The sequence below is a fragment of the Fimicolochytrium jonesii genome (genome assembly GCF_025526975.1).
Source record: "Fimicolochytrium jonesii strain JEL569 chromosome Unknown EV422scaffold_27, whole genome shotgun sequence".
In the NCBI taxonomy this organism is placed as follows: Eukaryota; Fungi; Chytridiomycota; class Chytridiomycetes; order Spizellomycetales; family Powellomycetaceae; genus Fimicolochytrium; species Fimicolochytrium jonesii.
This window is the reverse complement of record NW_026515694.1, coordinates 355,031-370,166: the sequence shown is the minus strand read 5'-3', so window position 1 is coordinate 370,166 and position 15,136 is coordinate 355,031. Positions and strand designations below refer to the sequence as shown.

General features: G+C 54.2%; 6 protein-coding genes across 6 annotated transcripts; 4 read left to right on the top strand and 2 right to left on the bottom strand.

Moving 5' to 3' along the window:
* The first annotated feature begins 769 nt into the window (after positions 1–769).
* Positions 770–3,088, top strand: EV422DRAFT_541365 (peptidase S8/S53 domain-containing protein). The gene is made up of 5 exons (XM_053071199.1): positions 770–1,254; positions 1,343–1,536; positions 1,605–1,752; positions 1,825–2,685; positions 2,766–3,088. The coding sequence occupies exons 1-5, from the start codon at positions 1,104–1,106 to the stop codon at positions 2,825–2,827; spliced, it is 1,416 nt and encodes a 471-aa protein (XP_052922576.1). The 5' UTR covers positions 770–1,103; the 3' UTR covers positions 2,828–3,088.
* EV422DRAFT_541364 (uncharacterized protein) lies at positions 3,089–3,868 on the bottom strand. Its single transcript, XM_053071198.1, has one exon. The coding sequence runs from the start codon at positions 3,694–3,696 to the stop codon at positions 3,223–3,225; it is 474 nt and encodes a 157-aa protein (XP_052922575.1). The 5' UTR covers positions 3,697–3,868; the 3' UTR covers positions 3,089–3,222.
* A 623-nt stretch (positions 3,869–4,491) lies between these two features.
* EV422DRAFT_604357 (Alpha/Beta hydrolase protein) lies at positions 4,492–5,964 on the top strand. The gene is made up of 2 exons (XM_053073756.1): positions 4,492–4,782; positions 4,857–5,964. The coding sequence occupies exons 1-2, from the start codon at positions 4,543–4,545 to the stop codon at positions 5,682–5,684; spliced, it is 1,068 nt and encodes a 355-aa protein (XP_052922574.1). The 5' UTR covers positions 4,492–4,542; the 3' UTR covers positions 5,685–5,964.
* Positions 5,714–8,878, bottom strand: EV422DRAFT_541361 (P-loop containing nucleoside triphosphate hydrolase protein). The gene is made up of 4 exons (XM_053071197.1): positions 8,551–8,878; positions 7,470–8,099; positions 6,101–7,398; positions 5,714–6,024 (listed from the first exon to the last, which is right to left on the bottom strand). Exons 1-4 carry the CDS (start codon positions 8,831–8,833, stop codon positions 5,830–5,832), a joined length of 2,406 nt encoding a protein of 801 aa, XP_052922573.1. The 5' UTR covers positions 8,834–8,878; the 3' UTR covers positions 5,714–5,829.
* Positions 8,879–9,301: 423 nt separating this feature from the next.
* EV422DRAFT_220334 (uncharacterized protein) lies at positions 9,302–10,271 on the top strand. The gene has a single exon (XM_053065462.1). The coding sequence runs from the start codon at positions 9,421–9,423 to the stop codon at positions 10,093–10,095; it is 675 nt and encodes a 224-aa protein (XP_052922572.1). The 5' UTR covers positions 9,302–9,420; the 3' UTR covers positions 10,096–10,271.
* A 1,168-nt stretch (positions 10,272–11,439) lies between these two features.
* On the top strand, positions 11,440–15,129 carry EV422DRAFT_499856 (P-loop containing nucleoside triphosphate hydrolase protein; the record flags this gene model as incomplete). The annotated part of the gene is made up of 4 exons (XM_053068107.1): positions 11,440–13,696; positions 13,742–13,915; positions 13,979–14,197; positions 14,267–15,129. The coding sequence occupies 4 exons, from the start codon at positions 11,440–11,442 to the stop codon at positions 15,127–15,129; spliced, it is 3,513 nt and encodes a 1,170-aa protein (XP_052922571.1).
* Positions 15,130–15,136: the final 7 nt, after the last annotated feature.

The following is a 15,136-nucleotide window of genomic DNA, read 5'->3' as shown; positions in this document are numbered from 1 at the left end:
GGCCGAGATGGCTGGCTCTCATGCTAATGATGCTATGCCTCATCAATGACGTGATGGTCGCGTCGCGCTCGCACCCACCCACACTATGCACAGGCTTGTTCTGCCAGCAACGCCCTTCGGCTTGCCGCGACTATATGCAAACGACCAAGGCGACGGCTACTGTATGTGGGATGGCTGCATGGGCATGTGCGGCTGATGATATGTGGGACAAGTCCTCGCAAAAACTGAAACTGCTGGAGCGGAAAGGCAGCCGCATCCATCTCAACCGAGCGTACGTAAATTCAAAGACTGTTTGCTCTCTCTCTCACTCCTCCTCCATTTATCAAGTTCGGATGCAACTTGCAAGAGCTTGTGAGGGGAGGCCGCGAGCCGTCGCTGTCGATCGTCAAAGAAAGATAAGCGTTTATAAATGTACATGTGCCCGGTTAGAAACAGTCAGTAACGACTGGTCACGGACCGAGAGGTCACACCCATCCGCCAAGGAAAGGAGTCGTGGGCGTTTGTTTGTTTCCCTTTGGGTCGCTGGACATGGACGACGACCAGGGCGGATGGCGATGAAACCGAGCTGAGAGAGGGTGGCAAATCCTATGATGAGCATCCCGCCCAGCATCCCGCCAGAGATAATAAAATGATGAGGGGCTGCTGATCACAAACGCAGCGCACATTCGGGCACAGTCTCCGATTCTCTTCAGCGGGGCACAAGAGGCACAGCAATATGATAACAATTGATGAGCAATCCCCGCAGCGTCATCACCTCATTGGCGTGTTATTTATCCCCCCCCCCCCCCCTCTTTCGATTAGACACCTGCGTTCTGGCCAGTATTTAGCGTCGACGTGGACAAGCTTCCCTGACTCCCAGCCAATTTTCCCACACCGATCTCATCGCTTTCTTGGCTGTTTGCTTGCTTACCGTTCCCATATCCATATACATACACATTACAGTAGTGCAGCAGTCTGGCAACCTCAAACCTCAAAAGTCCCTCGTCTTAGCAATCGCTTTCCATCGCTTGTCCGTCCCATCTCGTTCTGAGCTTCGTCCATCGGGACATCACTTGCCGCGTCCCTTTCTTTCAAAGCTTCGCTAGCTCGGTCTCTCGCCCACCATGCGTCTGACCCTTGCTAGCCTCACCACCGTCTTGGTGGTCGCGCTTCAGTTCGCCGATGCTAAGCCCCACCCCAAGCAGAACGTGGCCGGAACTCCCATTCCTGAACAGTACATTGTTGTTTTCAAGAAGGATGTGGAGCAAAGCACCTGTGAGTAGCTGCCCTTTTTTCTATTATTCGGTTTGAATGCGCTTCCGGTGCTTCCCATACTAAAGATTTCATCCCATCTCTCCCGCAGTCCAGAACCACGTGAGCTGGTTGCAAACTTCTTTTGCCCCGAGCCCCTTGTTGACCGTTCAAGCTCTTGCTGGCGGAGTTTCTATCGATATCGAGAAGCCAGTCAGCGCCTACGGCATCAAGCATGCTTACGACTTTTCTGACTTCAAGGGATATGCTGCAAAGTTGCCCAAGGACGTAGCTGAGGCGCTGAGGGTTCGTGCGAGTTAATTTAATATGAAATGGGAGATCCAAAAAACTAAACCTTCAATTGACGCTTATAGCAAGACCCCAGTGTGGATTACATCGAGGAGGACAAGATCGTTTCGATCACCGGAAAGCAGGGCAACCCGGGATCCTGGGGCCTGCAGCGAATCCACACCCGAAAGTTGCCCCTTTCGAGCAACTACGAATACCCCGACTCGGCTGGAGGTACGTATCTAGGTTTAAAATGTTATCAATCATCATCATTACGGATTTCTCACGGAATTCGCTTTCCTACAGAGGGTGTTAACGCATACATCATCGACACCGGAATCTTCGTTGACCACCCCGAATTCGAGGGCCGTGCGAAGATTGGCAAAAGTTTTACCACCGACGGTGATGCTGACGGAAACGGCCACGGCACCCACGTCGCCGGGACCATCGGCTCCAAGACTTTCGGTGTTGCCAAGAAGGTTAGCCTCATTGCCGTGAAGGTGTTGGACGCCCGAGGCTCCGGCACCACTTCGGACGTCATTGCCGGAATCGAGTATGTGACCAAGGAAGCGCCCAAGCGTGGAAGAAAGTCCGTCGCCAACATGTCTCTCGGTGGTGGTGCCTCCACTGCTTTGGACCGCGCTGTTCAAGGAGCCATCAAGGCGGGTGTGAACTTTGCCATTGCTGCCGGTAACTCTGGTCGGGATGCCTGCCTCTTGTCTCCCGCCCGTGTCCCCGAAGCTATTACCGTTGCCGCCTCCGACAAGACCGACCACATCGCCTCATTCTCCGAACGCGGAACCTGTGTGGACATCATCGCCCCCGGTGTTGATATCACATCCACCTGGAACAACGGCCGTACCAACACCATTAGCGGTACTTCTATGGCTACTCCTCATGTCGCTGGTGTCGTTGCCCTTGCCCTCGCAGAGGGTAACTTCACTACCCCCGCCGAAGTCCAGACCTACTTGAAGGTCATTGCGACCAAGGACCTCATCCAAGGCACGCTGCAACGCACTCCCAACGCTTTCCTGTACAACAACGTCAAGGATGGCAAGATCCCCGACAAGGAGCCCGCTGAACCCGCTCCATTGCCCCCAAGCGACCCCAACGAACCCGCACCCGGTGACGGCGTCTGCCCCTTCCCTCAGTGCTTGTTCGACCCTGGTATGTTACGTTTCCATTTTCATTCATTCCAGTCCGCGTCTTCTTCTTTACTTACTCTCGCATTCCTTTCCATCTTACAGCTTGCACGGAATGCTGCATTGACTGCCTCTGGCAGTGGAAGGGCAAGAGCCACCGCGCTTAAGCCATGCATAACTTAGTCTTTTCACTTTGGATATCCTTCGATATCATGTCTTGAATTTTGTTCGTGTGGATTGAGCGTGTTTGTCTTTCTATAGTGCTGTTGCTGTCAAGCCAGGGAGACTTGTGTCTTTTAAGAATTCGATTTTGATTATACCTCGTATGTTGTGTTGGATACGAAGACTTCTTCGAGCTTCCCTTTGCAAATAGCTTAACTTGCGCTGGTTATGGACATGCACATGCACACATGGACACTCAGACCTGACTCAGACTGTGGCAACGACATCTAGGGCCATCATTCGTTATTTACATCGTATGAACAAGAGTTGCCTCACCGCCTATTCGTTGGCAGTGATATGCCCCCTCGGCTGCGTGCCCAAATATCCGAACTCTTGCAGCTCACAACTCCATCCCAACTATGGCCCTCAATTGCAACTCTCCGCTCTTCCCCCACCCCTGCGCGCCGGCCGCCACACCCGGCCGAAAGCGCTCATAGAACCCGTAGCCATCCACGCCGATCCGTTCCGGATCACACCTGTTGGCCAATGTGGTAAAACACTTCAAAGCGTCTTCCCACCTGGCCCGAAACTTATTCCGACAATACCATTCCGTGTCAACCGGATCAACCGGTTTACCGGAAATGACTGCCCGTAGCGTGGCAGGCTTCGCGTCTTCATCAGCCTCCGCTTTCACTTCATTCCCACCACCATCACCACCGGTATCCGCCGCAAGATCCACACACGTAATCCACATCCCAAACGCCCACACAGTCCGCATCGCCCTTCCCTCATCCTGCACCCGTTTATCTGTCGTCTCATCCTTTTCCGCAATCACACCCACACTCCTCCCCTTCGCCTGCGCACACCTCACCATCACACACTTTCCGATCGTCAGCGCCGTCTTCCACGCGTACCCCTCGCGATGCGCGACCACGGCGGCCCATAGGCACAGCACTGGGGCGCGGTTGATGGTGATTGGGGAGAGGTCGGGTGGTGTTGAGGAGAGTGGGGTCGAGGGGGTTGGGAAGGGTGGGCGGGCGGTGGAGGGGGGTGGGCTTGGGGTTCGGTGGGGTTCTTGGCGTTGCCCTTTTGATGTGCGGGGCTTTTTGTTGGGAGGATGGGGTGGGCGGGCTATGGAGAAGCCTGTCGTGTCGTCTGTAGTAGATTGCGATGGCTGGTTTGCATCGGCCGTCGTATCCTCTTGGGATTCAGCGGTATCGAGCTTCCGCTTCGATTTTTGCCCCGCAGCTTTCTTCCCACGACCTCGGCCGGTTTCTGATACCGTGCTCTTTGCAACGTTGGAACGGCCATCCCCACTCTTCTCAACTCCACCCCGCTTCCTCGCGGCAGCCCCACGCGTCCTCGAAGCAGGGCCAGACGTCGTCTCCCGAACGCCCTCTCCGCTCGCATTCCGGTTTTCCTCCTGCCCTTGTCCATGCGGTTCGGCACCAGGCTCGGTTTTGACAGCTCCGCCGCGCCCATCGACCTCGTTGTTGGCAGCCTCGACCTTGTCCATGACGCTGATGAGAGCCTCGTAGTCTGGCCCTGAGATATCATCGTCGTCTTCGTAGTCGCTCATTGTCGTTGTCTACGTAGAGTCTGTGGTGAATCTGCTGTCCCTCGAGGTCAGTCGACTCAGCGGAGACTCCGATGGTGACGGCTACGCGCTTTCCCGACGAGTTCTCGACTTTCGCTTCCAAAGATCCCCTCTGTCCCAACAATGGCCGCCATAGTGGACTCCGCAACAACAGTCAAGCGCTTCAAAAACATCCCCTACGGCTCGTCAGCAGTGGCGGACCCCAAGCAGCATCTTGACATATACGTGCCTGTGTCAGACCTCGAGGACGACACCCGACCCGACGACGACGATGCACAGATAGGTCAAGGAGCAGTGAAAGCGATACCGCCACAACCTGTGCTGGTGTATATACATGGAGGGGCGTGGAGGACTGGGGATAAGGTGAGGAAGTCCGTGTGCTTCTGCCAGCGCTCGTTGCCCCAGGCGCCAATACTGAACCCTTCTCCCGGGAATAGAACGACTATGAGTATCTCGGGGAGCACTTTGCCTCGGTGCATAACCTACATACCGTTGTCGTGGGATACCGGCTTTCGTCGTTCGGCGCAAGTCATTCGGGCCCGGCTGCTACGGCGACGGATGAACCCACAACAGAGGCCAAAACCACGGCGTCATCCAAAAAGTATATCAACCAACACCCAACGCACCTCCTAGACGTCACTCATGCGCTGAAATGGTTACATGACAAGTCGGAGCCGTACTTCGGCTTCCAGCCAACAGGGTTTGTGCTGGTGGGACATTCATGCGGAGCCCACCTGGCGTCGCTGCTTCTCTTCCAACCTGAGTGGTTTGGGTGGACAGAGGTTGCAACGGATGCGCGCCCGCTCGATCTTGGCGCCATCTCGGAAGAAGTCGTTGAGAACGCTTCAACACTTGCGCAGAAAGGGCAGCGACTTCATGAATCAATTAAAGGCTGTGTCGGGGTGGAAGGCATATACGACATCCCGACCCTTGCATCCCAGTACCCTTCCTATGTCGATTTTATATCGCTGGCATTTGGCGATTCCCCTGATGCGTGGCGACGGGCATCGCCACAGCATCTTCTCCCATCATCCGGTGTCGCGTTACCGCCGTATCTAGTGGTTCACAGCCCGCAGGACGAGTTGATGGATTTACCCCATTCCGAGCGGTTTGCTGACTATTTGAGGACTTTGAACGGCGGCAAAGGGACGGTAGAGCTTGAAACCGGCGTAACTGGCAAGCATTTCGAGATGCTGAGAGAGAACGAGTTCTTTGATGTCGTTGCGAGCTTTGTCAAACGCATCACGGCCGATAATGTTCAGTAGATTAGCAGCGTATGTGCTTTCCACACACTTGCATATATGTGCTTATTCTGTTACGTTTCCAACAATATACAAAAAGTAGAGTCTCGTTGCCCAAACCAAAAAGAATATTTCGTGGGGTGTCAGATTCAGGCGGAACTCAAGTCCGCTATGCCTTCTGGGCCCTCCGCCTCGACTGATTCGCCGCAGCCGTCCGTTGCCTGTATCCCGCAAAGTCGGTTTCCGCTACGGTGATTTCTTCCCATTCGTCTTCGGCTTCGAGCGCGGAGTCGAGCGCACCTTTCAATGGCGACGTGTTGCGTGTTGGGGTGGGCGAGATGGTTGTTTTCGCGGGCATATCCAGCTGTTGAAGATACGAGGATAAGGGTCACTCATGTGAAGGTTCACTATATTGGCCCATCAAAATGATCACAGCATACCTTTAACGTTAAGACGTTATCGATCCTCCACCTGGGATTCGGGTCGCCCAGCGACACCATCATCCTCGCATATCTGCAAATAGGCCTCTTCACCGCACTCCCCAAACTTCTCGGACGCTCCACCCTCTTCACCAGATGCCTATCGATGACGCCACTCACAAACCACTCATCCGTCTCATCATCAAACACGGCGCCCGCCTCGACTTTCTTGCGATCATCCACGGGGACAAAATTCTCAATGAGCGCGGTTTTGAGAGACAGCTCCCGGGTGAGTTCACGAATCGTGTCGAGGAAATCCTCGCGCTCGGCACGAAACTCGTCCTCGAGGTCGTTGATCTCTGATTTGGCGGCCTGTAACCGGGTAAACAGCTTCCCAAGCTTCTTGGTCTTGATGTCCACCTCCTCCTGCAACGACGCGTAGTGCTCTTCCATCTGGAGGTGCAGGTCCTGCCGCGCCTCGAGCTGCTGTTGGAGCTGGTGCTCGCGCAGGGCTTGTGCTTGCAGGCGGGACTGGGTTTCGGCTAGTTGGAGCTCTTGGTGCTCGATGCGTTGGAGGAACTCGCCGACGTCGGGCACTTGGTCGGAGTCGCTCCCTTCCTCGCCACCGCCGATGATGAGTTGCGTTTCTAACGCCCGTAGTTTGGTCGCGAGCGTTTCGCGCATCGTTCGCTCCGCTTCGAGCTCGTTGGCCCGTTGTTCGAGCTCGGCGGCGATCCGCTCCTTGTCAGAGGTCAGCATGTCCTTGGATGCTAGTAAGGCCCGCTTCTCTGCTTCCACCTGCTCCTCCAATTTCCGAATCGTTTCCGGATCCAGCCCGGCGAGTGGGTTCTCAGAATCCGCCACCGTGTTTGGATCTGTCGACGTTTCGACCACAACGTCGTTCTCAACTCCTTCTTCCTCATCTTCACTTTCCTCCCCCTCCTCGCCCACCTCATCAGGCGGGACCTCCCCTTCGAGATGCACAGAAGCAGCTCTCTGAATGATCCGCGGCACTTTCTTCACCACCCTTTTTTTCACAATCTTTGTAATTATCCTGGGCTGGGGGGCCCCGCCTTCCCCAGCATCCGCACCTCGTTGTCTCGCTGCCAACGCCATTTTCAATTTCTCGATCTCTTCCTGGCATTGTTTGAGCATCGCGTCTTTCGGGTCCTCGTTGACCTTGGGCTTGTTCTTGATGTTCTTGGCGCGGTTCGCGTACCGGAGGGTGGAGATTGTTTCGTCGAAGTTGTAGGAGGCGGGGGAAAGGGTTGCGATCATCAGGGTTTTTGCGTTCCCTCCTAGGGAATCTTGCAGTAGCCCTGTGTCGAAGATGTGTTAGCTGTTAGCTTTCAAACTATGCACACGCAAGAGACTGCCGTTCGTCACCCACGGGTCAACTTGGAGTCTCTGTAGGGGATATGCGTGCTTCTGCCATCCACCAATGCTCCAATACAGTTTCCCAAGGCACTCAGACTCAGATTGATTCTCGTGGCTTCATGCAGTCGGTCGCCGGTTGCTCCCGTTTTGCTCTGCCGCTCGCTTCCAGCAAGATCCACCAAATGCAGCTTGCCCGCGACGATACGATCCTTCCCGTCAGGTCCCGGCTCAGAGCTTTCGACCGTGACGGTAAAGATGGAATGCGAACGTGACGAGTTTTCGTTCATGAGGGTGGCTCCCACCGACCGATTCTTATTTCCCAGCGCCATCAACGCCTCCATCTCCGGAACGTTCTTGACCACATGGGTTCCCAGATCCTTCACATACACTCCCGTTTCCGGATGCTCCTTCAATTCCAGCCCGGGCGTCTTTGTCGCGCCATGGACTTTCTGCTTAATGAGCAGATCCTTGATGTCTTCATTGTAGATTTCCAGAAAGGATACGCGGACAAGGAACTTTTTCTCGGCCGATCGGTGCGCGATGTGGGAGAAGATGTGGTGGAATGCCTGGGGGATGATACCGCGGAGCTCGGGGACGTCGCTGATGCCTTGCATGGAGAAGGTCTTGCCCGTTCCCGTTTGGCCTTTTGTGAGAAGAGCGCGTCAAATGAATGAGTGGATTTTCTGTTGGGGCCAAGCAAAGGAACGGGGTTGAACAACGGATGTTTCAGCCATCAGCCATCGACGATCGACTGACAACCATCAATCGTCAATCGACCGTCAACCCATCGAGCATCTACAATCAAACATCAACTATCCATCAACAAGCAACATCGTGCTCGCTCCGCTCGCGACAAGGATGTTAGGCTACTTGGGTGAGAGGAGTGTTGCACCTATTGCGCAATGTGGTGCTCGCTTCGCTCGCGAAAGATCGGACGCTTGCCGGTGCTTGTCAGAAATGCGGTGAGGGGAGTATTGCGCCTTTCTCGCAATGTGGCTCGCTCCGCCCACCGCAGTCGGCGTTCGCCATCGCTCACGGCTCCTATCGCCAACAACCCCTCGCTCCGCTCCCACTCGCTATCGCTCGCGGCTTACCATAACAGAATACGGTCCCATTGAATCCATCGAGGACGGCATCGACGATAATCCTTGCCGTAGAGTCGTAAACTTGTTGCTGAGTGCAATCCTCATCGAACGCGGCATCGAACGTGAACTGTTTAGGTTCGTCTCTGCCTCTTGGATCATTGATATTTACAGAGGCAACTTTCGAGTCGATGGTGACGATCTTCTTGTGGCCTGCGGCGAGCTCCTTTTGCGAGAACGGCCGACAGCGCACCGTCACTAGGACGTTCTCCGTTGAGCCTTGCGCTTTTGTCATTCTTTCTGCTGTATTGCGTGCCGAGTGAGCAGGAGGGGAGGGAAGAGACGGCAACGAAGGGGAGACGCGACGCGTTGGCGTTTTTGGCACGCGTCATGTGAGAAAACAGCGTCTCTCTTGCAGCACTGTTTGTTAACAACAGCTTCGGAAAGGGCCCCCCCCCAGAGACTTCCGCTCCTTCCACATCTCATCTTGACCCCATTCCCGCACAGCACCCTTTTTTTTTTCGTTCCGTTCTTTGCACTCATCTGTCCTCTAATATCGCGTGCGCTTATACCCGCTCCGCTGCTGTTTCTGAGTTTCGCAAGTGTCGCTTCCTGTGTCGGCAAGCCGCGCGACTTCCTCTGATCTCCCCGGAATCGTGACCTCCATATATGTACAGTACATTAAGCTGCCAGGCACACAACGGTTCTTGAAAACCTTGCATCCGAAAGTCTACGCCTCTTCAGGCCGTGCCGCACAAGAATACCTCTGAGACCTGCGAGGAAATATATCACATATAGCTCTTGTGGATCGGGGCGATACTTTAGTGAAGCTGATAGGAGACCACCCATGCCCGGTGTGGAGAATTTGGGCGTGCGACAAAAATGACAACTGAACCTGTGCAACCAGCCAAACGCAGGCCTGGCAGGCCGCCGCTTAACCGCTCAGTAGGACAGACCCGAAATGAACCAGCGAAAGTGAAAGCCGCGCCGCCTACCTCACATCCACACGCAGCGGCTTCTCGGCCAGGAAGGCCACGGGGGAGCGGATTAGCGAGCAGGGGAACGAGAGGTCGTGGAAGCAGTAATGGTAATGCCCTGGTTACAGGTGCCACCAGGGGACGACCGCGAAGCTCGAAGGATTCGCATCCTATCAAGAACCCCATCAAATCTGCTGGGCGATATCCCGCGAAAGCTACGACTGCGAGAAAGGCCAAATCGAAAGATGCAGGTGCTCGAATGAACGGCGCATGCACAGATTCGGATGAGGAGCCCTTGTCCAGCAGACGAGCATCTTTACTCCCTGCGTTTGAGATACACAAACGGCACGTCATCGATCAGCGGAAACAGCGTCTTGGGCAGATACTGGACTCATACGACAGTCGCGTTCGGGAAATGTACTATCTCGAAAATCAGTTGCCGCTCCTGGAATATGATCCGGCGAAGCTGAAGGTGGACAAAGGAGAGCGCATTGCTAAGGTTGTTACACTATGCCGCATCTTCTGCTTGATACTTACGTGCCCACGTGTTCTGACATCGTTCAGCTTTCGCTCACTCTAATGGGCTTTCCCATAGTATTTGCAAAACGTTGACCTCCGTTCCAACGTCGCGAATGATCTGGCCGAAATTCGGTCAAAAGCTATCAGAGATGCACAACGCCCGGATCGGTATGGCACTCGCGGGCATACGAACCGAGATTCTACCTCGCTACACTATCTAGTAGAAGAAACTGCTGTCGAGATCGACGGGCTGGTCCCTCGCTCGGCTCTTTTACACATTGGCGGGGCGCGGTACAGGAATTTGGGGGAGTATTTGGCTACATTCCTGTATTTAGACGATGAAGAAGTCAGCAAAAATGACTACGAAAGCCGGGCCAATACGGAAGTCCAAGTCGACATCCGCCTAGCAAAAATGAAGCAGATCGGGTTGTTGAGAGGGTTAACAGCTCAGGATTTGGAAAAGAGACCCGATCCGCCGCAGCGAACGCATTGGACCCGCTTACTGGAGGAAATGCGGGTTGTCAGTGCAGGGTTTGCTCATGCCGGCAAAGAGCGCACACGGAGAACAAAACTCGCAAGCAAAGCTATGCAAAAGTATTGGGAGCTCAGACTCACAGAAGGAGAGCGCAAGACCTCTGCCGAAGAGAAGAAGTGGAAACGATGCTTCAAGGACGTCAGGGTGGAGTTGACGAAACGGTGGAAGCTGGTTGAATCGGTATGCATGAATGACTGGATCGGTGCTTATGGACTCTTGTCTGACCGATCTTCTTCTGCATAGATCATACGAATCCAGCATTCAAAACTCTTGGCCGAAGAACAACGCCAAGCAGGCAAACGCCAGCTGGATGCCATCATCGAGCATTCATCGACCGTATTGCAAGGGCGGAATGTGCCGGGATCTCGAGCCTCGTCCCCATCCTTTAGCGTCGGCTCTTCAGCTACCTTTGACCATGACGGCGACGATTTTTCTGTCCGAAGCACGGACGATGTTGATGATGAGATAATGTCGGAAAGCAGTAGCGATCAATCTGAGATGGAAGCTCTTAGGGTTGAGATGGACGTTCCGGTCGAAGACTTGCTTGGAAAAGAATACTTCGAGTATCAGATGAATCAGTCAGAACAGGACGAGGACTCTGACCGAATTGAGGAGGTTTATGATGATGATGCTGGCGAACTGCAGGAAGAACTGGATGATGATGATGAGCCGGCGGCTCAGCCCGACGGTATTTACGCCGAGGACGCAGGGTCCGACATACCTGCGCTCTCGATACCACCGTCACCAGCGTCCTTTGTTGGATCCGTTGCTGCGAATGACTTGCAGTCATCTGGCTCCCCACCTGCGGTTCTGAAGCAACGAATACCGATTGAGAATGGCGATGTGGAGTTTGTTTTAGAAGCAGCGGACATGGATATCGACGAAGAAGACCAGGCTGCGGAAGCGGAACTCGATGCCGACGAAGCCGAAGAAGGCGTTGATAGTGATGAAGAGATGAACGGTCTTCGAGACGACATGGATACCGACATTGACGCGCTTCGTGCGTGGATGAGGCAGATGGAGGAGCAGAATGGGGCTTCGGATGACGAGGATCAGACGGAGGATGACGATGGCGTTGAGGAGGATGATAACGTTGATGCTGATGAACCTATCGAAAACCTCGAAGCCAATACTTCTAAACCATTTGCATCCCCGAGGAAACACACATTACCCGACACGAACCATTTCGAGCTCGAGAACGAAAGCAGCGGTTTGCCTGAGGAGAAAGCTATCATGGGAGATGACCCAGTGCCACATTCTCCGTTTTCCCTGAGCAGTGGGGCCTCCCATCCTGAAGATGACGACACGAACGCCGCGTTTCAGTCCCCTCCGCCAAACGCAAATCTGGGCACCACTTCGCTCACGTCAATCTCCACTAGTGCGGAAGTTGACGGGAACTTGGGTCATGATGCAGCCAAAAGCGAGAGGGACAACGAGGCGCAAAACCAAAACGAAACGCCAATCCCTTTCCTGCTTAAACACACTCTCAGAGAATACCAGCACGTTGGCTTGAGCTGGCTTGCAGGGCTTTACCAGAAAGGGCTAAATGGCATTCTCGCCGATGAAATGGGGTTGGGGAAAACGATACAAACCATTTCGCTCTTTGCGCATCTTGCGGTCGATCGAGGAGTCTGGGGCCCTCATTTGATTGTCGTGCCTACCTCAGTGATGCTGAATTGGGAATGCGAGTTCAAGAAATGGCTGCCTGGCTTCAAGCTACTGACCTACTACGGAAACATTGCCGAACGCGCAGCGAAGCGTGTCGGTTGGTTGAAGCCCAACTCCTTTCATGTCTGCATCACCAGCTACCAAATCGTCCTGCGCGATCAACATATCTTCCGCCGAAAACGATGGTGTTATCTGGTTCTCGACGAAGCACACAACATCAAAAACTTTCGCAGCCAACGGTGGCAAACACTGCTGGGCTTCAACACCGAGCGCAGATTGCTTCTCACAGGCACGCCGCTGCAAAACAGTCTCATGGAGCTGTGGAGTTTGCTCTACTTTCTGATGCCTGCTGCAGGCGGTCCCGGCGGTCAAACGGAAGGCGGATTTGCGGGACGCCAGGAGTTCAAAGAATGGTTCGAAGGATCGGTGTCCAGTCTAATCGGTGACGGCTCCGGGATGCCGAATGATGCTTTGACTACCGATTCCGCGGATGCCGATACGCGCGAATCTGTGGCGAGGCTCCACGCCGTGCTTAGACCATATATTCTGCGTCGTCTCAAAGCGGACGTGGAGAAACAAATGCCGGCCAAGTACGAACATGTTGTCACGTGTCGGCTGAGTAAGCGGCAGCGGTTTCTGTACGATGACTTCATGTCTCGCGCGAAGACGAAAGCGGATTTGGCGTCAGGGAACTATCTAAGCATCGTCAACGTTCTCATGCAGCTACGAAAAGTGTGCAATCACCCAAACTTATTCGAGGAGCGACCGGTCGTCACGGGATTCGCTCTTCCGGAAGGCGGCGTCCCAGGGCGTTTGCTCAAGCTCGAAGAGATTTTGGTCTGGAAGAAGCTTTTGCGCGAGATCGATAGTGTGGTTTCTATGGCGCGGATTGGCCTTGACATTGTGAACCCAGATCGGGAAGGGCCTCACGGGTGGACGCGATTGGAGAGCCAGCGCTTGACGAAGTGGGCGGCATGGCGAGAGATTCAGCAGAGTCTGGACGAGGCCGTGGATGCCGAGGTACAAACCCGCGCTTTACTTCCGAAGGACGGCCAGGTTCGAACGCTGGCGGCTTGGAAGCTGGTCAAGCAGTGGCACAATGCAAAGGACAAAGTACATTGGTGGCAGACGCTGAAGCGGTCAAATCGGTTGCGGTGTAGACACGCTCTGGCGGGCATCGCACCGATGTACGGACGTGATGTAATTCGGTTATGTCGGTCACTTGGAGAACGCGAAGTCGAAGTCATCGTTCACGCCAGCGACGATCCGAGCAGAATGGGTTCGTACAGCACATATCTGCGCCAAGCGGTGTTAACCCCAGAGGAGAGATTGGCAACCGTCATTGAATACATCGATCGCTTCGTATGCGTAACACCGCGGGCTCGCGTCCACCCTTTTCGCACGAATATACCCACTCCCGGTCTCATCTATCCTCGGTCAGCCGATTCGTATGATGCGGGTGACGACGGTGTCATTCCTTCCATAGCAGAGCAACTGGGTGAAGTCTGTCCGGTAGATGTGCTGGGGTTCGCGAAAACAAGACTGGAAATCTCGTTTCCGGACAAGAGACTTGTTCAGTTTGATTGCGGCAAGTTGCAGATGTTGGACAAGATATTGAAGGAGATGAAGCCTGGAGGTCATCGGGCGCTGATTTTCACGCAGATGACCAAAATGCTCGGTATGTGGTGTCCTCCCTCGTTCATCGTCCCTTCCTGGATTAACAAATCTATTTATTCGACAGATATCCTCGAAGTTTTCCTGAATCTGCATGGGCACCGCTATCTTCGTCTAGATGGTTCTACAAAGGTCGAGCAGCGACAAGTGCTCATGGAGCGGTTCAATAACGATAAGCGCATTCTCGTCTTCATCCTAAGCACACGCAGTGGTGGGATAGGGATGAATTTGACGGGCGCCGATCGGGTCATTTTCTATGACAGTGATTGGAACCCGGCTATGGATGGTAAGTCGAACTGCACTAGATTGTTCGTCGCGCAGTAGCCATTTACTCATTTGCAATTGTCATCCACAGCCCAAGCTCAAGATCGCGCGCATAGAATCGGCCAAACCCGCGAAGTCCACATTTACCGCTTTGTGAGCGCACACACAATTGAAGAGAACATGCTCCGAAAAGCAAATCAAAAACGTCGGCTTGACCAACTTGTTATTCGAGCCGGAGATTTCACGACTGAGTGGATAAGCAAGAACAACTCCAATACAACGTTGCAGTGGCAGGATTGGCTAGATGCGGGCAATCTCACCGAGTCTGGAGATGGGACTCAATCTGGGCCCGAGCTACAACCAAAGCAAATCCGCCCAGAGACCGCAGCAGGGGCGCCGGCTGATGCAAGCGTCTGGGAACAGGCTATCATGCAGGCGGAGGACGAGACGGACGTCGCTGCTGCGAAGATGGCTACTATGGAGTTCCAGCAGGACATTGCGGATTTCAGCGAATCCGGAACGGTTCCGGCCCCGTCCACGACGCTTGCAGCAACCGGGGCAGCACTCGAGCGTCATGCACGGACACTCGCCAAGAACGGTGGAAAGAGTTCGAGCGCAGTTACCGAACCTGCAGCGACGTCCTCCGATCCCATCGATCGTTCAGAAATTTCGGGAAGGGAAACTGGCTCACCATCACCATCCCCAGTCGTCGATTCTGCTTCATCAACCCCTTTGAAACCACCGATACCCGAACCTGGCCCGCTTGACGAATACCTCTTCCGTCTCCAACTTTACCGCATGAATCTCGAACACCTATTTGACTGGCGCGACTTTGCAGACGAACTGAACCGGGTCGCGCAGGAGGTCCTCCAACGAGAACAGGCGGAGCGCAACGCGCAGGAAGAGTTGAACAATAGGATGAATGGTGTCCTTGGCTGCACCGTCGAGTTATAAATAGGGA